General features: G+C 33.9%; 1 protein-coding gene and 3 long non-coding RNA genes across 5 annotated transcripts; 1 reads left to right on the top strand and 3 right to left on the bottom strand.

Moving 5' to 3' along the window:
- Nucleotides 1-2,112: 2,112 nt before the first annotated feature.
- On the bottom strand, nt 2,113-3,997 carry LOC124433753. Its single transcript, XR_006944604.1, has 3 exons — nt 3,693-3,997; nt 3,319-3,364; nt 2,113-2,222 (listed from the first exon to the last, which is right to left on the bottom strand). It is a non-coding gene; the product is annotated as an uncharacterized LOC124433753 (long non-coding RNA).
- On the top strand, nt 3,918-13,463 carry LOC124433752. Of its 2 annotated transcripts, none has more exons than XR_006944602.1 (3): nt 3,918-3,935; nt 4,020-4,193; nt 9,343-9,714. It is a non-coding gene; the product is annotated as an uncharacterized LOC124433752 (long non-coding RNA). The 2 variants fall into 2 exon arrangements; XR_006944603.1 differs by lacking the exon at nt 3,918-3,935 and adding an exon at nt 13,069-13,463 and having other exon boundaries at nt 4,003-4,193; nt 9,343-9,943.
- Nucleotides 4,654-5,303, bottom strand: LOC124433754. The gene is made up of 2 exons (XR_006944605.1): nt 5,119-5,303; nt 4,654-4,929 (listed from the first exon to the last, which is right to left on the bottom strand). It is a non-coding gene; the product is annotated as an uncharacterized LOC124433754 (long non-coding RNA).
- A 3,394-nt stretch (nt 13,464-16,857) lies between the features above and the next one.
- On the bottom strand, nt 16,858-19,941 carry LOC124433750 (fez family zinc finger protein 1-like). Its single transcript, XM_046983530.1, is given in 3 exon segments — nt 16,858-18,131; nt 18,133-18,660; nt 19,659-19,941. Coding segments are annotated over 2 exon segments (663 nt in total). The 5' UTR covers nt 18,493-18,660; nt 19,659-19,941; the 3' UTR covers nt 16,858-17,828.
- Nucleotides 19,942-27,760: the final 7,819 nt, after the last annotated feature.

Genomic DNA, 27,760 nt, shown 5'->3' with positions numbered 1-27,760 from the left:
GTGACTGCCAAGTGAGAAAGAAGATTATGAAAAAAATATCCTATACAGAAAAATATGGTCATGCAAAATCAAGAGAGTAAACAGAAACAGAAGTATATTAATCAGATGGTAAAAGTACAAGTGGTTTAAATTAAACAACACACTATGATTTGTACCATCCGTTTGATAATACGAAAGAAGAGAATGATTTATTTAGATTAAGATGTCAGAAAAATACAATTTGCAAAGATGTTCAACTAACTAAGGTAGTCACAGTTTAGAATGGGAATGCTTAGAAAGATACCAGAAGTTTGTTAATTGCCTTGAGGCTATTGATTGACAAAATACCAAGAGCGTGAGATGAAGATGCATGGTGTGTTTATCGACTTGGAATAGCGCACACTCAAATTTTCAAAGCCAAAAGAGGAACTGTGGTATTGTAAGAAGAAGTCTTAAACAATAGAAGTATTTCTGAGCATAATAAAAGATAAGTTTGACAGCATTAAGACAGCATTGACACTTTCTGTAGGCATGTAGGTATGTTGAAGTTTGCTTTGAAAGTAACAGAGTCAGAGAGAATCAGAAGTGCCCTTATTTGAGATAATGCATATATGTGTATGATGCACGTTTTAGAGACAAAGGTTTAGAAGTCAAGCTAAGATGGTTTGAACATGTTCAGCAGTATCATGTATCGTAATTTGTGAGTTTGATATTTTGAAATAACCTTCGACCTTCTTACTTTAAATAGTGAAAATTTAAGAGCAAATAATCTCAATATAAGAGCACCTAAAGTTTCGGAATGTTTTTGGAAAAATTGAAGATTGATCTAATCTTTTGGCATGATTGTGTTATAAACTATTTATAAGACCACCTGAAGTGTGTATGTCACCAACATCACCTAGGATAACAGTGCACTTATTGCCCATAATAAATTCTGTTAAGAAAGGAATGTTCACTAAAATTACAGCTCTTGTTTTAGCTTACACTTATGTTAACGAGATGAACTATTTTTTGCAAATGATGTTAAATTTCAATAACATCAAAATAACGTTGTCTTCAAGAGAAGTTACTAATGATGACTTCTTTAGTTACACTGTACCATCAGACGATTTACACAAGTCTCGTCGTTAAAAAAGAACAGAAAGAGAGATCTTGTTTTACATATATTCTTAGAAAGGCTTACTCAACCAGCGCTTGTAAATGAAAGTATCGTTTGATAGCTATTTTGACGAAGTGAAAGCACGGCGTTAGTCTGTAATATCAAATCAATGATGTGTTTGCCAAGTAAAAATTTGTACGATATTCACGTGTTTTAATTCCTTCAGCGCGCGAGTTACTTTGTTACGTGAGTTTGATTCGCTTTCATGAATGTCCAGTGTACTGGACATTGTGCAATGAAAAGTTGTATGGTTTAGACAAATATTTGGTGTTTTCCAACAATACCGGGAAAAACAACCAGTTTTTGTGCTGATTCAAAGTGCCGAGAAATGTCTTTTTTAGACAAATATTTGGTGTTTTCTATCAACAATGGAAACTGTTTTCGTGCTGATATAAGACCGAGTTGCTGAGAAACTGTCAGGTTTACATTCCATAAATTGTAAATCTTGTGTTCACACACGAAGCGTCACTCACCAAAATTGCATGTGTTTTGACAGTAAATCTTGCGCAACGTATAATGATGTTAGTTGAATATAGATTTTATATATCCGCAACGACGAAAATAGTGAAAAAATACATTGCAACTTCCAATAAATAGAATATAGGAAAAAGTATACCATCCCATGTTACTGGATCAAATATAGTACAAAAAATAAAAGGGCAGTTTCATTGAATGTTGGGTGTTGAGCATGCCGTAAGTTCGGTTGGATACATCCAAATTTTCAAAATACGAAAAGCAAATTAAAGTGAAATGCTTCGCTAGATCATTTTCATGAATTCAATCATTAAGAACGTGTGTATAGCGTGAGTGCCGATGTTTTTATGAGTTATAGCTGGCTGCATTTGCAGGAAACGACAAAAGTGAAATCACTTGTAGTCGGTCATGCACATGTGAAAGTAAACCAAGAAACGTACGTTTTAATTAAAATATTTGCAAGTTTATCACTGGTAAACTTGATTAGAAAAAAGGCGCTATAAAAATGTTTTCAAGTTGTTTTTTTTAACAATTAACAGAAAACACAACAAACTAGAGACTTATTTTGCAACGTCTCTCATTAATGACACGACCAGTCTCTTCCTTTGAGCTAAATAAATAAAAACAATTCTTAATTAAGCTTGCGCACTCGAGCGCCAAGCATGTTCCCCAGCGTGAGGTGTCGTTCTGAACGCTTTCTGGCAAACATATTTAAACTGTGCCAGATGTTTAAAATGTAAGATAATTACATAGTCATGAACTATTTTCTTTATGTACGGGAACAAAAACAATCGCTTTGTAAAGTCTTATAAACACGCATGCGTTTCCATGGATCCATGCATTTACGGGTGAGTATGTGAATCTACTAAAGTCAAGGCGTTTCAAAAAAATAGCACTACTCTTTAAAGAAACCTGCTGTCATTGCTAGGTTTTTTAATAATTTGAAAAATAATTAGTATGCATTTGTTTTATTGGTACGCTGTGACACAACCAGTTTGTTTTATGGACATAGTATAGTGTCCAAATGTAAGCTTCTGTCAGAAGATGCCCAATCTGTCAAAGCTCTTCAGGAATTTGAAGAATATTTCGTAAGCACTAAATAACTTCACAAGAGTCTGGAGGAGGTAAAATGTAAGATTTACCATTCAATGCTTAGCATGAGCATTAACATGGCTAGGTACAACTTGCAACCTAATAAAGATTGTCTGGAAAAACACATCAAACGTGCCAATTAACAAGCAGCAATATAGAAATTGTCACTGTGCCCCACCAAATCCGTCCAACCATGGATGCAAAATTAACAAAAATAAGTATCTCCATTGACTAGATAGATGGCAGTTGTGCACTAATCGATGTGCTAAATATTTAGTTGTACGTAAATGCACTGCTGGTTCCTTAAAATAGATGTTCTGGTAATACCTTTCGTGCTTTAATAAAACAGACAAATTGGAAACGGATGTGTATGGAGAGGTTTTGGATGCAAAAATTCCAGACGAAGAATTGTCAAGTGATAATGAGTCAATGAAGTAAATGAACAGTGAAAATTAGCATCACGATTTCACATCTTTCTCGATTGAACCTTGTCTTCGTATTGTAACACCTCTTTATTAAATAATTCATAAATTGATTTGACCTTGTAGCAAGCTTCAATATTCTGTCGACTTGTATAATCTGTCTTACAAGAAATTGTATTTCGCTTTGCTTACCTCTCAAAATAAACTGTGATAAGTGTACTTCAAGTAAAAAGGTCCCCTAAACAACAAAACGGAACGATCTTCATCGTCAAAATTCTAAAAAACTGCGGGTTTTTTATCTAAAAAACTATACAATACCGTTCATAAAATTTAGCACCGCGATGGTGGCTACGAAAGTAAATATTTTGAGGCCACAAGCAACGGACTATAATATTAGAAAGTGGGTTACGATAATTGTAACATCTGTCTTTTAATAAACATTTAAGTTTTTATGTTGTCTATTTCAACTAGTGGCGAAGCTGTTAAATTATTCGAGATTCGGCAATAACGTTCGGATAGCATGTGAAATATTATGATTTTTATTGTGGAACAAAATAACAACTTACCTTTAAGCTAACAACGATATTACGATAACAAGTTCTTAATATCACTTAATATGACATGTGTCATACCTACGCAATTATGCATGCAATGCTATGTTGTCTATGTTTTTCGCGTGATATTCATATCTTAACAGAAGCAATTCCAAATTTATGACTTGCTAAAACATCTGGGAAATTATGATTTAATTTGATAGAAACCTAACTTCATTCACTGTATTTCCGGTGAATAAAATCGTTACATCAGAGGTGTGTAATGCCTAGCAAGCTTAAACCCACATAGCTGTTGAAAAAAACAGATGTGATTATTTAATTGCACCTCCTTCGTTTCAGTAGTGTCATTTGAGCCTCGCACAGTGACCAGTCTTCAGGCTACAGTATATAAATACCAAAAAATAAATAATCTTCATTAAGTTCGTGCGTGTGATGCAGATAAGAATGATGAGATTAACATCCTTCCTGATCATCTTGACCATTCTATTGGCTGTTCAAGCAAGATACTTTAAGGTATGCTTATTTTTTTAAGATTTTACCCACCCCAATAGCTTTCCCAAAGCATTGTAATTATCAAAAAAATCAATATAGTAATAATTAATATACTTCGTCACTAGTTTTCATGGACAAGTAGTCGGTAACTTGGAGATTCTTAGAACGACAACCCATCGGAATAACAAATTTGAACGACGTAAATTTGATCCGAAATTTAGAAGTCAGATCTCAAAATCCCACTGTATTAGTTTTGCTCCATGTCATATTATCTAAAACTAAACTAATTAGTTTGACAGCGTGATGTTTTAGGAAGACGTAAAAGTAGTTGACTAGAGCAAGACAGCTCAAATGAATATTACACCTCTATGTTTTTTCATCATTGCAAACAACTAAAAGCCTGCGTCAACGCTTTTTAATTTCTTAGTTCTTGTTATTTCGACTAAGATTTCGACAAGTAAAATGGCGAGAATGACATTCATTTTGTTCATCTTGACCTTTTAATGGTTTTTGCTTTCCATGCTAGACGCAGTCACGCATTATTCTATGCTGCGAACGCAACCCGTTTTGATTAGTATAAAAATTATACTTAGTGTACAAAAATTATATCTATATTATAAAAATATTGTTTGAAAAATGCTTAAGAACACATTGACAAAACAATGACACGACTGTCGTTGATCAAGTTACCAAAAAGATTAACTGTTTGTCGATAAAATTCAATGACATATTTTCATCAATTAATATCGGTGTTGATCTAAACGCAGAAGAAATCGACCACAATGAATCAACAGTGAATAGGTCAATCAATCGCATAACGTTTACTGGGTATAACTGAAGCAGAAATGAATCAGTTTTTTTTCGATTTCGTAAAAACTTTTTTGTTCATTCACTCGGAAGCGTTATGTCCATAAATCATTTCAAAGGAGACATTCGACTAACTCACCCATTTTATAGCAAAACAACAAATAGCCTTTCTTGACTATTACGCACAGTAATGGAGACGCCACGGATAAATTCCTTGAAGGAGCCAGTTGTAACCCTACACTAATATTTCACACATTAGTGCAGTAAATCCAACGTCCGTATTTTAAAGAAGCAATCTCTTGCCACGTATAAAAGGAAAGAGTTGTGAATGCACCATTATCAATATCAAATCAGTAAAATTTTATAAGTATAAAAAATAAACAAACGACTCATTTGCTGATATTTCATTTGCTGAAATTTCACTCAAAATAACTCATTTGCTGAAATTTCACCCACGTCAATTTTGAGACGTGACCTGTGATCAGGAAGTTACACATACAGGACCTTCAGAACTAACTGTAGGTCTTTGTCTAAAAAATTTGACATATTCTTTTACTAATTCAAAGATGAAATGGTAATCTGGTAAGAGAACACAGGAACGCAACCTAATAAATAAGTCAATTCAATACAAAGACTTTTGTAAAAATACAAGCTGCAAAGTAAGAATAACTCAATATGACTTTTAATTTGGTATTTATGACATTTTTAATCTATGTCTAGTTCGAGTGCAGAGAACGAATGTTACACGTGCAAGTGCGCGGGATATAAGTCGACTAATTAAATTGTGACGTGTGAGACAATTGAGACGTGTGTGTCCATTCCTTTGTCACTCTTCTAGCCTCCCACTGATTGGTTAATCTACTATTACTATTTGATTTATTCATAATTTGTACATACTGTCATTTATATTCTCATTTTGTAAATTTGTACAATTATTCTAAAGATGTCGCGCGTTGGGACGAAACGTCAATAAAATTCTTCCACTCCATTATTGTATTTTACAACGGCATTTTATATTATTGCAATAAGCTGGGCTCTGATGTTCGTTATAGTTACTGCTACAATAACATGGTCTTGTAGTCAAATAGATTTAACATCATCGTGCATTTTATTATGTAAAAAGTGCTTTTTGTTATGTCTCAACAACCGATCTCAGAAGGAATTTTCTTTAGCCCATTATTTTACACCTTTCGAAATTATATGTTTAAAATATTTGAAATATTGATATATGAAATATTGATGTAGCTAATAAGACAGTGGTTCGATAGTGAGAAAAATCAGCCAACAATGTGTAAGTTAACCTTAGAAACCATAAAAAATTTACAGGCAAAATAACTTCAATAAGTAATTAAGATTGTGAATATACATGTTGCTTAAAAGACCACCAGCCGATGACAGAAAAATTAATCACAAAAATAGGTCCAGATGTTATCCATCGTTTGTTTTATGAAAAATGACCAGAAGAGCAATTACTGTAGTAACTTTTTATCAGCGCCAAAATTTGACAAAGATCAAGAGGTTACTTCCTCCAGCGAATATTCAAACGATTTTTAAGAGATACGATTAAGAGGTTAATCAATTTAATAGCTGGACTTATACAAGTAAAGCAGAATCTTTCAATAGACAGAGCAAACGCATCGGGTGTCATAACTATTGCGGTATTTTAATGTGAACTTTGTCGATCGCTCCATAAATTATGGCTCATAAACATCACTCAAGCACATTAGCGGCACAAACACAAACACAGCAGCGTTCCAGACATTTACTTCTGAAAGAATTTCCATGCCAATTCCGTCACAAACTCGTTAAAGTAGTCAGGCATGTTAGGAATTTATGATGATCTCTCTGGTGCCAAACTTTATATAAAAAAAAATGAGCGAAAAACTATTTGTAAAAGTCCACCTTTTTTGATAGTTAGTTGATAAGCCATATTATAAAGTAAACTCAATGAAACACGTGCGCTGATTGGTCTAGAGATGTGTTAGTATTAGCCTGTGCAAAACGCGATCTGAGCACACCAATCAAATCATTCAATTAATCAAAGAGAATTTGCAAATCAATCATGAACACACGTTAGAAGAATATTAAAACGTTTTATTTGTATCGCATTATTGTTATTTTACAAAAGAAATAAAAGATGTTTTTCGTGTTTGCACTGGCTTATGCAAACCTCGGAGACGTTTGTGATAACACTCGAGCAGGTGATCAGTTCTAGAGTTCTCCTAATAAGCCTGTGCAAACACAGTAAACATCTTTTATTTCTTACATGAAAAAATGTCGCTCGAATTTTTTCCGTAAACTAGGAAATAGCTGCTACATTCCGTTTTACTCAATTTTTGTTGATAAACTATTGTTAATGTTGTTAGGTTAACAAAATTTAAGCCCAATTCACACGACATAAACTAATCGCAGGTTTAAATTAACCAAAGTTAATTTTTTCAGGCGTAAACACTACCATCCCAGGCTTAACCCGGTTTTAAGGCAACCCATCTCTTTAAGAGGTAGGTTGAATTAAACCCAGGTTTAATATGGTTTAGTATTAATACAACTCGTCTCAAGAGTTAGGTTGAACTAAACCCTGTTTTAACTGGGTTAGTAGTGTTAAGACGCAACAGAAATTAACCTCGATTAATTTAAACATGGGTTGAACCCATATTATGTTAATCAATTTTCACAAGCTCCCCAAATGTGTCTAAGCTCTCAGACTTAGTTTTTCATTGTTTTGAAACTGTACTAAATGATCATTTTTAATTAAGCAATAACATGAAAAATCCCCAAAATTACTACATATTATCTTTGAAATATCTTTAAGGAAAGCAAGGCAATAATTTCAATTTTATCTTTTTTTGAAGACTTTATAATTAAAACTTCTTTTTCATACCAAGTTGAGTTTACAAATGCTCATATTTTGCTTTCAGCGCTAAAGTGGCGATGCTCTCAAATATAGAATTATTGATTAGTACGTAAAAATGTACATTACTGCAAAGTTTCATAGTATCATAAGGTTTATGATCGCGTGTTTCTTTTACTAAGTGCAACACCATACAGTGTGTCCCCAAAAAAAACACAGAAACGCCTAAATTAATTATGCATTCGCTGAGATTATCATGCACAATATCGTATCAAGGATTTACAATACTTAAATGAAGTTAACAGTTCTGCGCCTCTGGATTTCAGAGGATTTCTAGAGTATCAGTTAAAGCAATATTGTATACACAGATTTTCATCTCAAATTTCAGAAGAAAAAGCTTTGTAAAATCATAGGGACATAAACTGAATTAAAACAGCCATGCCACAAAACATAACCATATTTTCCATATAAGCTGCAACGAACGTGGACAAACTCATAGAGATTATAATTAATACTAGAGGTGGCATTTTAATATAATCTATAGTTCAAAATATGGTATGCGTTTTGGGGGGGGGGCAAAATTCTTTCCCGGATGTTAAGCCACAGTGGCCGACTATGATTTTTTCACTTTTTTGTATATATTATGCGTAAATACTATAGTAAATACTATCAAATCTAATTGTTGAACAATAATTTCCTTTTTATTGTAATTTTAGATGGCTTGAACCACTGATATATTGCAAAACATGCTTGTGTTCCTTTTACACTCTTTCAGTAATTATAAGTCCATGAGTCATTGCTTGATGAAAACAACTCTTTCGTCTTTAATTCAACAGCTAACAAACTTCAAAAAACATACATTTGTCATCCATACCAGAAAAATGTTAGAAATAGTTAAACTATGTGAATATGTGAAAAAAAATAGAAAAACAAAAAGGAATAACATAAGTTTTCATTGTTTTTAGTTTAATTAAAAAACAAAGCATACGGAGATTATAAACAACATATAATCAAAATAACAGCTCGCTAAAAACAAGTACTAACGCTTTAAAATGACAAATTTTCTTGATGCTCGTACAAAAGAGCAAAAAACTTACTAAAGTATGTTAAAAAAGAACCCATAACTCGAAACAGACGGCAAAATCATCATTTGTTTACTTCGTGTTTTATTCCGGGACCTAAATTTACCCCCCATTCTGGCGTCGCCTAAATTCATCGTGAATGCCACCTCTAGTTTCATTTATAATATTTATGGAAAAACTAGCGTGTAATATAATCATGCAGGCAGAACAAATCGTAATGGCAGAATAAATTATCTTGTACAGATTTTGCTTTAATGCATACATAATTATTTAGGCGTTTTTCGTTTTTTCTTGACATACTGTATATAATGTGATAATTGTGTTTCATTATAGTAACACTTTTAGTCCTATCAGGAACGGAGTACATGCAGGAAGTTATCACATTAAGTTATAGCTAATAAGTAAGTAAACAAATATTTTCACTTCTCAGAAATGCAGTTCAAGTTCGGAGTGCAGAGTTGGGGAATGCTGTTCTCGAGGACGCTGCAAACAAAAAATTTTACCAGGATACCGCTGTAACTTGTATCGAATGCTTTTAAGCCTACAATGTCCATGCACCCCTGGATTTACTTGTATGGTAAAGTCACGTGTTAATAACCGAGAGAGACGAACCTGTCAGGCCATTAATTGGAGACCCAACTTAGATGGAGAGGAGGTTCAAGAAATGTTTGAGAAGTTTCATTGATGGTTAAACTGTGATATTACAATTATCTTCACAAACCAAAATTGCATGTATGATTAAAAAGATTTTGCATCATAGCATAGCTATATATTCGGACCAATAAAGAATTCTTTATGGAAAGTGCATAAATTCTTTATTTTGTTTTACCAGACCGCAAAGAATGTCGATTTCAATGTAATTTAGGATGCTCCGTATATCCCGGTGGAACTTTATATGCATCCTTCTCATACATTTGCCCCAAATATAATTAATCATACAGTTCCCTCCTATTTATATTTTAGGATCTTTATAGATTAAAGCCTTTCACGTGACTATTTCATCAATCTATGGCACAGCAACATTTTTTAAGGTATTGAAATTATTTGCCATAGCATGCAAACTTTCTCTACAGTTGACAAAGAGGCCTTTTCAATTACATTCACAATTTGTTTTCTATAGCCTTAACAACCTCATTCCATTCATTACGTGAGGAAGTTACTGCAATTTTTCTGACTTTTTCAATTGATAAAAAGAAGCAACAACTGCTCTTGGAGAGCGCTAACTTTAGCATTTGACAGCGCTAACTATCAACTAAAACAAATAATAGTACGTTTCATTGGTAAAAATGCAAAAAATTGTACAATTAAAATCATATTCACATGCAATCTTTCCTTTATCAGCTAAAACTGGTTTTTTGTTTTTTTTTACTTAAAAGGCCGTATTTTATTGAATTTTTGTCCTGTTTTTTTGCCTCTCTCTCTTTTGGGTTATTGGATTTTGGCGCAATAAAAGTTAGTACAAATCATTTAAAATCAAAATTCACTCGTTTAGTCTTGCTTTCTGTCTCTTCTCATAATTATGTTTACTACACTATTTCTGCTTCTTTTGCCAAGTCTAATGAAAATTTCCAGTGTCTTTCCTGGATGCCAAAGTGACTATTACTTTTTATTTCAAACAAAACGCAGTCGAGTTACTAGCCGTGTGTAATACTAATTATTAATTTGTCATGATGGATTTTTGTGATGAAGGTAAGCAAAGTGACGTATGATTATGTGCTAACAGCAAGCATGAATATGCTATTTCGACCAACTTGATAAAACCTATCAACCCAAGGAGTATGCCAAATTAAAGAAATGGCAAGAAGTACATGAATGCACGAGAGATATGATGCTTTCCTTTGAAGCCCTACTCTGGTTGTAGTGATAGAGATGCAAAAAAGGGAGTTTTCGTTGACCGTTTGTCTTTTGTAAGGAGTGCTATTGAGAGTACTGTTGGTATTGCTGCAGCACCACAATTCAGAGTAATCAGATCAAGACAAGTCAGATAGGTTTGCTTTTGGATAACCAAAGTAGTTGTAGCGTTACATAACTTTTATGCTTTTTGTTTTTTTTACCTACATGATTTATTCAAAAAGTATTCAAATAAAGGATGATTTTAAAGGTTTTTAATAAGAATACTTGTAAATGAAAAACGCTAAAAAGGCAAACACTCATGTAACAACTGACGTCATACAGCTGCAAATGCTAATGTAATATGCCCACTATAGATTTAACTTGTCTTCACAATTTTATTGCATTGTTTCTATTGTTACTCGTAAATGAAAAATCTATAATCGAAAGACTTTGTGATCTTCTTTCTAAATGTAATATCTGTAAAATATTACAAATTTTGAATTCGAGAACAGTTTCCTTTCACGACACGAAAGCGAAATAGTTAACTTGTACAGATAATTTGGCAAAGATTTTATGCAAAATGTTATATGTCTTTCCTGGCGTTTAATCCTTCGCCCTAGCCTTGTACAGAAAAACGAGATCTCTGAAACCGTAAAGTTGAGAAGCATCACATAGCTCTAACTTTTACAAACAAATTGCAATAACCTTTTTGAGTTTCCAAGTCTTTGGCGGGTCGCTTTTACGTGTGACTATGGGATGAAATACGTGCATAAGATGAATATTTTCCATCAAGAGAGTTTGAAATGTGAGAGAACATAAATTACGCTTTTCCCCTCAAATAATTTGAAGTTAAATAATGAAAACATCGAGTGGATTCTCACGGGAAAATATTGGTTGGCGTAGGATTTCGAATTTTTTCAAAATTACTACAGTATAAGTACAATGATATAAGTACTTTTTATATTCCTTTGTTATATATGTTTTAGAAAAGTAAGTATTTCATTAATTTACGCTGTTGTGAACTCTGTCTCTTTTTCATATTTGGCATATAAAACAAATAACGACTGAAGCCTCTGGTTATACTCAGTCATGATAAAGTAATTGTCAAAGTTCTTCTTTTATACTGACGTATTACGCTGCGTTTACACGCTCAATTTTTATGTGACAATTTGTATGTGAAAATTTTTATTTTATAGTGCACGTGAGAAAAAATAGTTTTTATGCGATTAGACAGTTTATCAAAGAGCTCTAGTATTTGCTTTTCTGTGACCATTAAAAGTTGCCACATCTAAGAATTGCTCGTGTAGATGACACTTGTAATTTTCATGTTGGAAATAACAAGTAGCTCATTATAATTTTTCATTGATATCTTGAAAATCACTTCAGGTAATTCGATTAGCAGAAGGAGTCCACTCTATACCCGACAGTTTTTGTTTTGAATCTACTTTAATAGGTGGATTATGAATATTGAATAATGAAGGTTTTGCATCATATTTAAGTTTACTGTTCGACTTATTGGAGAACGTGCATTCATCAAAATGTGTGGAGCTTAGCTATAAAATTTGGTGTAGGTATTTAGGAGCTTTACCTAAAGCAATGCATTCTTTCTATGAAAGGTAATTTTTTAAAGTTTCCGTTTTTCTGTTTTGTTTTCAAACCTATCTTGCACTTAGTACCTTCAGCTTTAGGGAATTTTTTGATAAGAATCACCTATGTCAAAAATATTTCAGAAAATTTTTGTTTCGAAAAGTTTTGTATTAACATAACAATGTTGCTGGCGTATGAATGCTGGTGCCTTCAATAGCATTTACAACATATTTTTTATTGCCAGGTCACAATATTAGATGAATAGCTAGTAAACAAATAGGAAAAGATGCTGCTAGTAAGACATGTAAATATTTTAACACAAATGTTTTTGGAAATTTGAATAATATAATCACATTAATAACTGTTTAAATTATGGAAACAGATGTTTGCATGGTTGCTCCATTTATTTATAATTCATTAAACGTTTTTGTTTGCCCCATCGCTTAGCTGAATTTTGTTAATGGATTTCTATGTTTTTCGATCAGCTGAATTAAAATTTTTTCTTCCCTTTCAAGTGAGCCACGTACTGCTGGAATAAGGGCTCGTAACTCGTATCATTAATGAAATAAAGGAAATAAATGAGATGAGCATGTAATGCCAGAGCAATCTAATATATGCCAAAGAAATGATACGCAGATATACACGTTTGCATGTAATGTTCAACATTTTGAGAAATAACGGACATATTATTTAAAAAATTAATGAATATAATCGTAATGAATGTTGTACGTTTTAGGAACATAGAAAACCAAGAAAAGAAAGTTGGATGGGCTGGTAACTACATGCAGAAACTTGTCATAGTGCCTTTTCTAAAATGAGATGCAAAAAAGAGAAGTGATGAAAGCATAATGACATATGCATGTCAAAAGGAAAGACTGTACGGCTATCAAAGTCATACACCACAAACCATGTCACCTAAACTACTGCCGCTTGTTGATGCAAAGAGAGCATAGAACTGCGGTTGAGAGTTTAAATCATTTTGAAGATCTTTACAGAACAAGTTATATGACGTTATTTCTTCTAATGTGTATGTGAGATTTATACAGTCTATTTTTTTAACAAAGTAAAAATTTGATGGTTTTGATGTAAATATCTATCGTGTAAATGAGTGATTATATTCAGCTTATTTTACATCGTCCCATGAGCAAACTGCGAAGTCAAAGTTATTTTGTATTCAATGAAGATATGTTTTTGCAAGATGTTGTGGACAGTCAATGCAACAATATTAACATCACTAACAAGTTAATAGACAGAAGTGATAGTGCTTTTCATGTTGCATCTGAAAAAGATGATGAAGTAATCCAAAGTCATCTACAATGAGGATAGGACTCTGTGAAAGGCAATGGAAGGAGAGCGCAACATGAACATGCCGTGTCCACAACCGTGTCAAAATGTTCAATTGAATCAGCTGTATGTCTTAATTTCTCCGATGTCCCTGATATTGCAGCACGCCTTTAAAAAATGATTCTCTGAATAAAAAAGTGTTGTCTATATCTGTCATAAGTGATTTTCATTTCCTCAAGGGGCAAAATGCAATGTGATATAAAATGAAATAAAATAATTTTGGTCAATGTCCAAGTCCTCTGTCTTGGTGTAATTGTGACATATAAAACCGAGATAGCAAAGCTCACTATTGTCTCAGATAACTATTCTCACAGATATTTACAAGAGACCATTCATTTTATAAAAGCTAACAACTTACAGTCTATAGCCCTCAGGTGAAGTACGAAAACAAGTGGAAGAACGTTATAAGCTCTTACATTACTATCTATCCAAAAATTTCCAACCACTTGTTGTCTCAAAAATATATAAAGCCTTTTGTTTGCGTCATCAATAACATTTCAGAACATTAGATTTTGCGTACATTTTTATGAAAATATACCGAGCACAAGTTGATCTTGATTTTCCCCCAATTGGATTGCCTACGATATCGACCATACTGCATGGGATGTAAGCAATACTGAAGAAAAACTTGGCCTGCATACTTCACATCTGTGTGAGCTTTTGTTTGAATTAACTGAGCAAAAGAAAATTTATTAACTTTTATATCAAAGCAGCAAACAAAGGTAGTGTAATGTTATAGGAAGCAATAAGGCTTGCTCGCTGATATTTGAATGCTTTCATGCCTTCACATTTCCTAAAAAGTATAAATCAGGACAACTGTTTGTACTTCTTATCTCACTGCTTATATCAAAAAATGTAAAAGAACGAAAACGATGTAAAATAATTTATAATAGTTTATAAACATGTTTGTAGATGTAGTTCGCCCAGGATAGTAGAGTTGTGGGTCCTTTTCGTCAATATTGCATATATCCTGCGCAGTATGATCTATAACGTAGACTAAGGTTCGACAGTTTCAACATGCTTTTGAACGACTAAGCATTGCACGTGTATCGAAGATTACATATTTACAAATTTTGGACAACCCTCCTATTGAATACTCTACCTTGTACAGTGCCGTTACAAAAGCTCTAAGATTCCTGATGAGCTTTTGTTGCAAAGTTTTTTTGCCAAAATACAACAAATCAGGTAGGAAAAACTAAATCAAGATGGTACAATGTGTTGTCAAACTGAGTGAATTTTATACTATACATTGTCATTTTTGAGCAGTATTAGCATTTTCTTTAGAGATGTAGGATTACAGGTAATATTGTATACAGTGATGATGATGATGATGATGAAACTTTATTAAAGAGGGTAACACGTGACACAACCAAGTGTGAAAAACTTGTGGCCCTCAAACTAACAAACTACGAGATCAATTACAATTTAAAAACCAGAATTACACAAGACTAAAATACTAAAAAACTAAATAATAAATTATTCTGTCAGCATATCTGAGTTAGCTTTATCATAAAGTTTCTTTTTAAAAAGTGTAGCTGATGAAAGTTTACGAATAGTAAGAGGTTAACTGTTTTAAAATCGAATTGCAGTAGCAGCAAAAGATCTCCCAGCATCGTTTTGTCTCTTAATTTGGGGTAAACAAATAGTTAAGTCTTTATAACGAGTATTTCTATTGTGGCGACTGGCATTTGTTGGTAGAATACCAATAATATAAGTTAGACAGTTACCATAGAAACGTTTATGACAAATCACGGCCTTTCTAATTTCCACTTCCTTACTATAAGGTATCAAGCCCAATTTGCAAAAGAGTGGAATACTCCTATCGCGTGTTGAGGCATCTAGAATTACGCAAGCAGCTCTCTTTTGTAATTTTGTAATTTGATCCGAGTTATCTTTTGTTGTATTTGACCAAACACAGCTACCAAACATCACAGAAGATTTAATAGTGGCATTATAAAACGCAATGCGTTCATCCAATGGTAGATAATATCTTAACTTTTTAAGAAGGCCAATTCCTTTAGCTAATTTGGAACATAGCTTATCAATATGATTTGAAATACTTAGGTCTTCATCTAAAATGATTCCCAGAAGCTTCTGGTGGGAAACCTGCTCTAACATATTCACAGTACAAGCGATAAAACTGTCTTGATAACATGCAATAATTTCATGCATGGATACTTGCTATGTACAACTGCATAAACTATTTTTGTTTCAAAAAAATGCTATGACTTGGAAGCTTCTCAAATAAAAAGATGTGACAAAGATGTATTAGTAGTTCAGAGAGTAGCTTATTTGATTTCCTTTTTGAAACATTTTTGATTTCAAAGTTTTCATTCATCAAACGTTGACAACTGAGGTGTAGTCTGTCGAAATGAATAGTGTCTTTTACCTTTAAAAAAAGTTCTTTTAGAATTGTTGGGTTAGTATTATGGTTATAAAAAATTCTTTTAAGAACTATTACGTCATTATTTTGACCATTCACCATGGTATTTGCTATTTTTAAAACAATTTTACCACGACAATGTCTTTATTTTACTACGTATCATTGGTTGAGCGATTTATTACCGAGATACAATCCAAAAGCGAATTTATTGAAAGTCAAGAGAATAACTGAATAAAACTAGAAAAAAAAAGTGCAGAACATTTGACTTCTGCCAGAATTTTTGTCGTCGAGCAACTTTATTTTGTTTTCTACATTTTCGTCATTATGTCGCCACCATAGAGATTAAAAATAATACTAGAGGTGGCCTCGTGAAAGTCATGTATCATATTTCTTTATATATTAACTTTATGTAAATAATTCATTCATTATACTTCACTGAAGATGGTATCAGTTTGCCAAAACATGCATGCATTAAAGAATTTTAAAAAAGTCGTCGTTTACGTTAAATGTATCATTTTAATCGTGCTGCTACAAAATCATGGAAATTCTTATTTACTGACCATGAATGTGTAGCAGTTGCTTGAGATATCTTGCTTTAATCATTTCTCTTTTAAATTATATTCTCCTTTCATAATTCAATGTATGTTAGTTCATTACGATAGCATGTTAGGATCATTAAGAATAAGACTCTTTGTGTCTTTATTATTTCAAAGCAAGTATGGAGTCTTTTTATCCATTATCCACAGCCAGGTTATTCTAATCACATATGGCAACCAGGAATAAAAAAAATCCATATTCTTTAATATTTCTACTTTTATTGTCTCTACTTTTGCATTTCCATTCTTCTGTATCATGTATTTAGCCTAATTTTACAGACAGTAACCATATTGTGACAATGAATTTGCCAGGCGGAAAGCAAATTCTTAGTATGAATATAATTTCCCAACATAAAACTTTTAATATGGCTATGGGTATATAATTTTATTAACAATAACATTTCGTCTTTAACTTCAGATCACAATACATACATGTAGGAAGTTAGAAAACATATATACTAATTATACATTATTTTCAGGGTGCTAAATTACAAGGTATAGTGATGACAGTGTTGTGTGATTTTTATGTTAAGGCATAGAGTGGGATTGAATGGAATTAGAAAATATTTAGTGAGATAGAACTGCCTTGAACAATAAGAGATGATTTAAGCTTGGAAATGAGGAGGCTTTCGTGGATGGATAGTTCGTATGCATTAGGAGAGGATGTTAGAATGACGAAGTCTTCAAAGTCTGTGGAGTAATTTGTAGTTTTGAGGTGGGTGAGCACACTGAAATTGATTGGACTGGATGAAGTTTTTTCTGCCAATGGAGAGACACCCAAATTTTCTAATACTCTGGTGTGTAAATGGCGCGTGATTTGACTAGCGTACGACGCATAGCATTGTCGACACTTAAATAGATAAACAACACCAGATTTCAGAAATTTGGGAACTATATCTTTCAAGAGAAAGTAGGATGAAAGGCGTTTAATTAGAACCATGTATTTTATAAAGAGTTTACACATGTATGAAATTCGTCGTATGATTAGTTTCTTAGTTGGTGTGTGTGGCAGAGGAGAGACTTTGCTTTCCATGTCTTGAACAACTCAGAAAAAAATTAATTAAATAAGCGATTACATAAAGGTTACTACTAAAGTATATAAAGCAGGCAAAACCGCCTCAAACAGCTGACATCATTATGCAGCATACAGAGAACATGCATTTTTTAACACGTTCATATTTCATCAATTTCGGTAAGCAAATCATTGCTCTGCTCTTCGTGTGTCGTGCGAATATGCTGTTTGAGATCACAACGGCGAGAGAAGGCCGTTTTACAGTAACGGCAACGATAAGGCGTGTTGTCCGTGTGAACGTGAAGGTGAAATTTCAGATTCGACAGTTTGTTGAATGCTTTGTTGCACAGTCTGCAATTGTATGGCTTTTCTCCAGTGTGAATAAGCAAGTGGTTGCGAAGATTGCCTTTTTGATGAAATCCTTTACCGCAAATGTCGCAAACAAATTCCTTTTCTCGCTGTGTGTCGAATGTGCGTCTTTAAAGTGGAGCTGCGGTTAAACGCTTTTTGGCAAACGTTGCACTTGTGGGGTTTGTCGTTTGTATGAATTATCTTATGTCGACACAACGTGCTCGAAAGACGAAAGCCTTTTCCGCAAATGTTGCAAACGAACGGTCGTGCGCCTGTGTGACTGGGCATCTTGAGATGAATCGTCAAAGTATACTTTGTTTTGAAGATTTTTCCACATTGTTCACATTTATAGACGGGTTTCCCCGACGAAGGCGGTGGAACTGACCGGCTACATATGCTTTTTGCCGTTTGCGGGTCTTCTATGCCATTTATATCAAGTGAAGATACGAGGTCAAACAATCTCCGATCATTCATAGCACGTTTGCTGTTTTCAAGTCATCACCATCGATGAAACTTTGATACGTGAAAGATGCCTTAGTTTTGGTGTCCCGTTGCCAAGCCAAAATACTCTCGACTGCGAAAAAGACCTGTCTCGTTCTTCCAATTTTGGTTTATCACATTGCAACAACCCTGTGTCATATCCTATGAAGAATTAATTTATCGATATCATTAGGTTCTTTGCGTGCAGATAATTGCACTAATAGGTTGGGCAGAATTCTGTAAAATTGCAAGGAATTTGCACGATTTGATGATAAGCAGAATTATTTTCATTCATATTGCTTTAGAAAGATGTCGACCTTTTAATTATGTTAAAGCAGATGTGAAAGGCTATAGCTACTAGCATAGTCTGAGTGCCCTTAGATAAATACAAACAAAACGCATTCACCACCAACCTACGGTTAAATGCAGCTTCAAAATGAATCACTGACTAGAGTAGCTGATTCGATAGACAGTGGATAAAATTTAAAAAGTTTACTTGCCTCGTCTCGAAAAAAGTATGTGTTCTGACACTTTATTGCCTACATGGTTAACTTTTCTCTGGCGTTTTAAAAATTTATAGTAATGAAAAATACAAAAAAGATTGCTCTTCATAATCACAGTAGAGATTAATTAATGTAAAATATTATTTGGTTTTCGGCTCTCCCAAAGAGTTTTGAAATGAGTACTTTTTTAAAGCAATTCAGAATTCACAATTAAATTTCCGTTGAAATTTTCATCGACACGGTTCAGCAATATAGATACATACAAGCTATTCTATACTCTATATTTTCAAAGAGTTGTCACTTGACAAGAGTAAATCAATTGAAATCGCCTCCATAAGGTAGCTAAAGTTCCACTTCAACGCTGAACTTTGAAAATCAATATTTGTTGCTACAAAAGTTTGTGGAAACTTTTGGAGGCCATTCGAAAGATATTTTATTTACAAAAAGAGTGCAGTTTTCACTGCTGTATGAAATTTTTAACTAAGCTCATAAAGAAAGTCGTTCGTGGATATTTCGAATATAATAATGTTAAAAGTCGACGGTCGCTTAAATTTATGTCTGGGTTGAGAGCTTCATGATTAGCTACAAGCACAAAATCGACTGATACATACTTGTACAGTTGAAGCTTGTTGTTCAGTTTAAATGCCGAACTCATACCTTTTTCGGGTAATATGGCACCATTGTCGTTTGTTTGATTTGACACATTTCTACGTAGAAGAAAAGATCTTGGCATGTCACTTGAGTTAAATGAGGACTGCGAGGACTAACGTTCAACTTATAAGTCGATGAAAAAAGTTTGGAATAAACTTTTCTATAGAAAGGGTCGCTGTGAGGATTGTCTCCAAACTTATCCCAAGTAAAAGATGTCTTTGTGCTTGACAAGCTGCAAGTTTATCACCTTAAGTGGATTGTACTCTTGCCTGCCTACTCAGAAATGCGTCAACGCTGGCCGCAAATTGAGCATATGAAGCATTCGAGTGAGCTGAAGGAAACCGCAATGCAAGGAAAGGTTACAAAACAATGTAGGGATTGACCAATGATGATCTTTGTCTTAATAAACATCGGGCCATCAACGGCAACTGGCATACAACTGGTTTTTGCAGAGATCATCTGTCTTCGTCATTAAATTGAACACTACATTTTTGGTAATTTTAGTCAAAAACATTAAGTTCAAATGCAATGTTTTATATTGAATGAATGTTTCTGATTTAGCGTTTGAAGTTGGGAATTTTTAATTTTAGCGTGCGCAGAGTCAATCTCCTTGTAAATCCACGGCACTCATTCAGACAACAAAGTGCTCAATGTACTCTTAAGAACAACGTGTTTGGAAATTTTTCAAACATTAAGGAAATGAGAACGTTTCCGATTGGAGACTGCTTGCAACGAACTCCACAGAAGAATGCACATGTTAAACAAAAGACTGTTGTAGGGTTGAGTAGTGTTTACAATATCCAAAGATAGAAAATCTTGTTCATGAAAATTGAGTTGTAGAAACTTTTCATTCATAATATGGCAGAACAATAGATAAGGAAATTCATCAATATATTTCGCAAACTTGTTTATTGGCATAATCACATGAAAGTTTTGTTTAACAAAATGCATAAATCGTGAAAAGTTTCTTTTAGTCGTAAAATTAACGTTCAGTGAAAAAGAAACCTGTCCTAATCTCCGTTACATGTTGCATTTTTCTGAGTCTATTGACTGAAATGCATGTGATTTCTTATCTTTCGACGAGATTCGTAGCAAGCTGTGACATTGAATAATATTAAAATTAAAAGCCAATTTGTATTATCATTCGGTCATTGTTTTGTAAACGCTGAAACAGTATCTAGTGCGATTGCCAATTTGAAACTCTGTGATGAGTTGGCCATGACAAGTAAGTCATACGGCGACGTCTAAATAGCGCCAAATCCACTTTCCGCAACTGTTGTGCCTTTTTAAGCATTTGAAATCAAAACAAAAAGCGCTGCATAAAAATTGTGAATAAATTGTGGTTAGCCAAGCATGCTGCATCCATGCGTGTCCTATTCATAAGCATGGCATCTGCGAAGCTTTCTGATTGCTGGCAACAGTTTCGTTCTAGGCAGACTCGTGAAAAGTTTCCATGACCTGACATAGAAATTTAATGTAGCAATATGGAATGCAACTGCATGATATTTAACGGCGTCTGTCATTTTGACTGCACGCTTTTTTCGCTCCATTTTCGTAGCTTATTAAAATTTTATTGATTTAAAAACATCAGCCGACTGACCTACGACCACAAGCGTGTTGTTCATATAAACGAAAACTAAAAATAAAAATGAAGCTTAATTGTGTTTTCCTATCACCGGTGTTGTGATAACGTTGTTTATTTGCCTGGAAAACGTTTCGAAATCGTCAAAGTAACGATATATTTTACATACACACAAACAACAAAGCATTAAACGTTAACAAAAATTGTATGATTTCGTTCGATGGTTCGAAGTCAATATGGCCGAGTTAGTTTTAACAGCTTGCGCAATACATTGACCGCAGCAGTAATGTCTCTTTGTTTAGCGACCGAAATAACGTCATTATCTTTCATTAGTGGCATGAAAAAGAAACGCACTTTTTAAGGTAAAGTCATGATTCGAGGTATTTCATTTAGTGCGATCGACAATTGACTTCATTTTCATTCAAAAAATAGCTTATGATATCTCTCTTTTAAACAGCATATATGATTAACCTTGATTGTTACACTTAGTACACAAATAAATAGTCTCTGACTAGGCCAGGCTGTACGTGAAACAATTAATTCTTTAAAGAGTTTCTGGCGCAGACCCATTGGTATATTCTATATTATACTAAAGGCTTCTAAATTTTCAAATCAAACAAGTCCGTTTCAAGGTGAAATAAAATGCACATGTTATTACAGTTTTACAATTTCGAATTAAGTTCATTCATGTAGAAAATACAGTTTACTAATTGAAATTTCGTTTTTTCTTCGTGTCCTGCGAACTATTTTATTTGTTGAAGAGAGAAAAAGTGCTCATAAAAGGCATCCTCAAATTGTTTTTGACTTGTCGATGTTAATTTCATAACCGCATCACTGAGTTGATGCCAATAGTTTGAACAATATTTTTTCGTGATTGGCTGTCAACTGTCATTGACTTAATCACAACAACACATTTATTTTAAAATCGATGTTGTCCTGCAAAACACCCTTATTCTTGAGATATTTAATGCACTGGTGTTGAATTGTATTCCATGTTTGAAAAAATAAAATGACTAAAATTACTCCAGGGTAGAGGACAGAATTGTGCCTTTTGTTCTATTTTTTGTTGTTGCACATGTCAAACATGAAATTTTTTCCAACCAATTAATTTGGTTCAATAAAACGACTCATCACATGTGAGCGAAGAAACTTAATAAACGAAAATATACGACCCTGTTCATATATGAGTAAGGTTGAGCCGCCGTACCAGCTCGCCCGGCACTGAGATGTCATGACTTAACTTGTTTGCCCGAAATAAAGAGACAAAATGATGATGGGAGACAGCCGACTGCCTGTCAATTTTAGAACAGTTTACCCATTACAACGCATAAACTTTCATCTATAGTCCAGTTCCTGCGAAAATAAGAAAATATAGTCCAGTTTTAGCGAAAAACTTTGCATTATGCAGGTCCTTCCTCCCCCCCCCCGTCCTCCCCCAAGAAAAAAATACAAGTTTTGACTGTGGTTCTGGACACCCTGTACCTTTATAATGACCCAGTAAGGCATTCTTCTATAGGTCAATTTTCAGAGAAAATGTTTTTCAGCTTAATTCATTAATATTCTTAACTGACACGTGCAACAAATTTTTCTGCTCATTTATTCGCGCAAAAAAATAGTACATTTCTAATAATATCGTTACAAAGTTCTCTCGGGAAGAGACTTTTGAACCAACGATCACTATACGTAGATCATACTTTTATGAGCATAAGCCAAAACTGATGTATCTCAGTTTGCTAACATCGTTTACGATATCTACCCTCAATACACTATATTTCTTTATCGATATATTTACTAAAACTTGTGCTTTTCATTTTTCGAAAAAATTACTTTTGTCAAGCAAATTAAAGTATTTGTCATTATAGCAAATGTAATATGGCAAAAACGTCACGACATATTTCATATTGCACGTTTCAAAATAATCTATTATAATTTCACGTCAAATTATTTTTAGTACATAGTCATGATTTTATATGAACTTTTTAAATCTTAGAGAAAATAGTTATATGTAAATTACGTAGGGCATATATTTACATAAATAATTGTTATAATCTTGTAAATTCATCAGTAACAAAGTTCACAAGACTGTATTTATTGATTTTTTAAACGTTCTAACTATCTATCTGTCAATCTATTGTATAAATTTTGCTGGTTTTAAAAACATTTGCCAGACGACTTGGAGGCGAAGAAACCTAATGAAAATATACGACAGACAGCTAATTGTTGATGTTGTAATCAGAGCAGGGGAGATGAATAACAAGAGCAGTCAAGGTTGGGAACTTGGAATTTGAACCTTATAGCAAAGTTTCAGTCAGAGTATGTAAAATTGTAGATTGCCATTGAAATACTTCATTATGTTGATAGATTAATGTACATAACATATGAATGAAGTTCGAGTAGGATTTGTCTTTGTCTTCGCAGAGCTGGAGCCAGGCCAGAGCTTGGGTACGATTTTCTGCTTCTTTCACAATGTAAAAGTAGAATGCAGTCAACAGCTTATCAGATCTTTGTCTTTTGAGAAAATGCATAGGTCGTGTAGCTACTGAGCGGGCTCCTTCTGAATTGATGTCACTGGTCTGCAATGTTCTACACAATAGCTCCATTGCATTGAACATCATGAACGAGAATCACAGACCAAAAAATGCCTGAAAGTTATCCATCCATCAGCGTCAATAAGCAAGATTATTGGCGATGATGGATGGATAACTTTCACATCCCTTTCGCAGCATCTTTGATTTTCGATCTTCTCCACCTCTGTACAAACAAGAGAACCAACTGCATGATTCTTGTTTTTCAGTTTGTGGTTTGTTGTGTATTTTGTTAATACTTTGTTGATAAAGTTTCGTGAGTAATTGTTGTTTATGAATGTAGAGTATAAGTAGTTGCGTTCATTCTTCTTGGCTTCTTCTGTATTGCAGTGTGTTTTAATCCTATTAAAGAGAGTTCGTATGCAACTAATTTTGTGTTGTGTTGGGTGATTGCTATTAAAGTTGAGTATTTGGTCTGTGTGTGTATTTTTGCGGAATACTTGTGTGTTTAATGTGCGTCATGTGATCTGGTAAGTAGAATATCTAGGAATGTAAGTTGTTTGTTCCGTTCTTTGTCCATGGTGAAGGTTATGTTCTGTGTGGTGTTGTTTATTGTGTGTAAAATGTGTTCTGTTTTGTCTTTTCGACGATAGCAAAGATGTCGTCAACAAATCTCTCCATAGTCTGATGTGTGTTGTTGGTGACTGACTGCTTTTCAAGGTGTTGCATAACAGTTGCATAAAAAAATCAAAATAAAATCCAGAGAATCCTTATCATTATCATAATATGCCTGGGTTACCAATTTTCAAATATATTAAATCGACATATGGGATGGATACTCTCAGAATAACGAGAAAGTGGGAATTATTTCGGACTTTAATGACAGATGCCAAATCCATTGACGAAACCATCAAAGAAACAACAAACGCGTATCGAACAAAACGACACAACGAATTCCAACGAAAACTACAAAAATCGAGATCATTTAAGGAAATTAACACCGACACGCATTCATGGGTCAAGAACATATCAAGCAAACCACTCACCGTACAGCAGACTAAAATTTTAAGCAAAGGCTTAAATTACAACATCAAAGACGCCAACAAACTTGACTTCGTTGCCGATCTAGAATCCACACTGAAATTCACCAACTTAAGTGATGAAATCAAAGAAGACATTCGCCACAAAGTAACGACAAACCTCTGCCTCAAAAGACCAGTCACACTTAACAACGAAGAACAAAAAGCTATCAGAAACTTACGAAACGACGAAGACATAGTCATACTACCAGCCGAAAAAGGACGCAAAACTGTAATCATGGACAAGTCAGACTACATCAACAAAGCACAGAACCTCTTACAAGACACCAACACGTATGAACCTCTACAAACAGACCCCAACAAAACCACTACCAATCGCATCAACAAGAAATTAAAACAACTAAAGACAAAAAGAAACTTAACGAAACCGTCTACAAAAGAATCCGACCCAACGACTCCTCCACCGCCAAATTCTATGGACTACCAAAGATTCACAAAGAAAACAACCCGCTACGACCAATTGTATCTCTTCCTGGATCTCCCACGTATGAACTATCAAAATATCTTTCTAATATTCTGCACCCGCTAGTCAAATCATCACATCACACTATCAAAAATGCCACAACTTTCCTCACCAATATTCAAAATGTAAAACTAAAACCAGACGAAATCATGATATCTTGCGATGTAGTGTCACTTTTCACATCCATACCACTAAACATAGCCAAAACAGTCACAAACGAACTACTTACTAACAACAACTCATGGAAAATCACAACCGAACTAGACCAAGACGATATCATCGACCTGCTCGAGCTCTGCCTCTCCACTGAATTCACCTTCCAAAATTCATAGTACCGACAAATCTCAGGAACACCAATGGGTTCTCCTTTATCCACCTCCCTTGCAGAAGCTGTTATGCAACACCTTGAAAAGCAGTCAGTCACCAACAACACACACATCAGACTATGGAGAAGATTTGTTGACGACATCTTTGCTATCGTCGAAAAAGACAAAACAGAACACATTCTACACACAATAAACAACACCACACAGAACATAACCTTCACCATGGACAAAGAACAGAACAAACAACTTACCTTCCTAGATATTTTACTTACCAGATCACATGACGGCACATTAAACACACAAGTATTCCGCAAAAATACACACACAGACCAAATACTCAACTTTAATAGCAATCACCCAACACAACACAAAATTAGTTGCATACGAACTCTCTTTAACAGGATTAAAACACTCTGCAATACAGAAGAAGCCAAGAAGAATGAACGCAACTACTTATACTCTACATTCAAAAACAACAATTACCCTCGAAACTTTATCAACAAAGTACTAAACAAAATACACAACAAACCACAAACTGAAAAACCTAACGAAGATACAGACGAACCAGTAAAATAGTGACATTACCATATATAAACGGAACATCAGAAATGACATCAAGACTACTCCGACCATTCAAAATAAACATCGCACAAAACCAACACACAAACTCAAATCATACTTCACTAAACATAAAGACCGAACAACGACATTTGACACAACCAACGCGGTCTACATGATACCATGTAAAGATTGCCCCAAACAGTACATAGGACAAACATCCAAAAATTGAAACAAGACTCACTGAACACAAGAATGCCATCAAACGACGCGACCCAAAATCACTACCAGCAGAACATACCTACGATACCAACCACACATTTGACTGGACAAAACACAACTTCTTGGACGCGCACAGACAAAACACGCACGAGAATTCAAAGAGGCATGGTACAGCAAAGACAACAACACAATAAACAGACATATTGACATCCCCATCATCTATTCACAACTAAAGACAAAACCAAGACAACAAACTGATAACACAACGACTAAAATAAAACACTCAAATTTCATTAACGCAATCCATACACCCGAAACCATGACAACGCATCTTATACCATCCAATAATATCAACTCAACTACTAACCAACCAATCAGACGCTCCAAACGCCTACAAAATCTTTGTAAATAATATATTCACATTCTGACGAAGGCTCGAAGCACCGAGTTGAAAGCTTAATAAAAATTTCAAAATAAAATCCAGAGAATCCTTATCATTATCATAATATGCCTGGGTTACCAATTTTCAAATATATATATATATATATATATATATATGATAATGATAAGGATTCTCTGGATTTGTTTTAAATTTTTTATTGCTTTCAACTCGGTGCTCGTCAGAATGTGACAATATATTATTTACAAAGATTTTGTAACGTTTGGAGAATCCTTATCATTATCATAATATGCCTGGGTTACCAATTTTCAATATATATATATATATATATATATATATATATAATTGAAAATAAAATAAACCACGAATTACTTCATCGAAATTTATTCCCGGAAATTCGTAATTTATTCATCGAAAATTATACCGCTCTGCCGTGGCATTGAGCACTCTATCCGTGCGATTTTGTTTGCGATATATCACAAAATCCCATTATATATATATATATATGTGTAGAGAGTCTCATATGGAGACGTTCACCGTGTTCGCGATATGCAAAGCTCACCTTTATAGGTTTGAGCACTGTGGTGACTCTACAATACAATCCATACAATGTGTAACCGTACGTCCTGTGTCCCAAGTGCAGGAGTCGCCATTTTAATATGGTGATAACGGGAGGGCACATTGTATATACACTTATATATATATATATATATATATATATATATTTGAAAATTGGTATATACATAAAAGATAAAAGTTTCTCCGGATTTTAAGTGATTTTTATTGAGCTTTCGACTCGTTGCTTCGAGCCTTCATCAGAATGAGAATATTTATTTACACGTGATATTTATTTACACGACATATCGACATACCCATCATATACTCACAACTAAAGAAAAAGGACAAAAAAACTACAAACAACACCAAAACTA

This window comes from Xenia sp. Carnegie-2017, unplaced genomic scaffold (genome assembly GCF_021976095.1).
Source record: "Xenia sp. Carnegie-2017 unplaced genomic scaffold, XeniaSp_v1 HiC_scaffold_14, whole genome shotgun sequence".
NCBI lineage: Eukaryota > Metazoa > Cnidaria > Anthozoa > Malacalcyonacea > Xeniidae > Xenia > Xenia sp. Carnegie-2017.
This window is presented reverse-complemented; position numbering and strand designations above follow the sequence as displayed.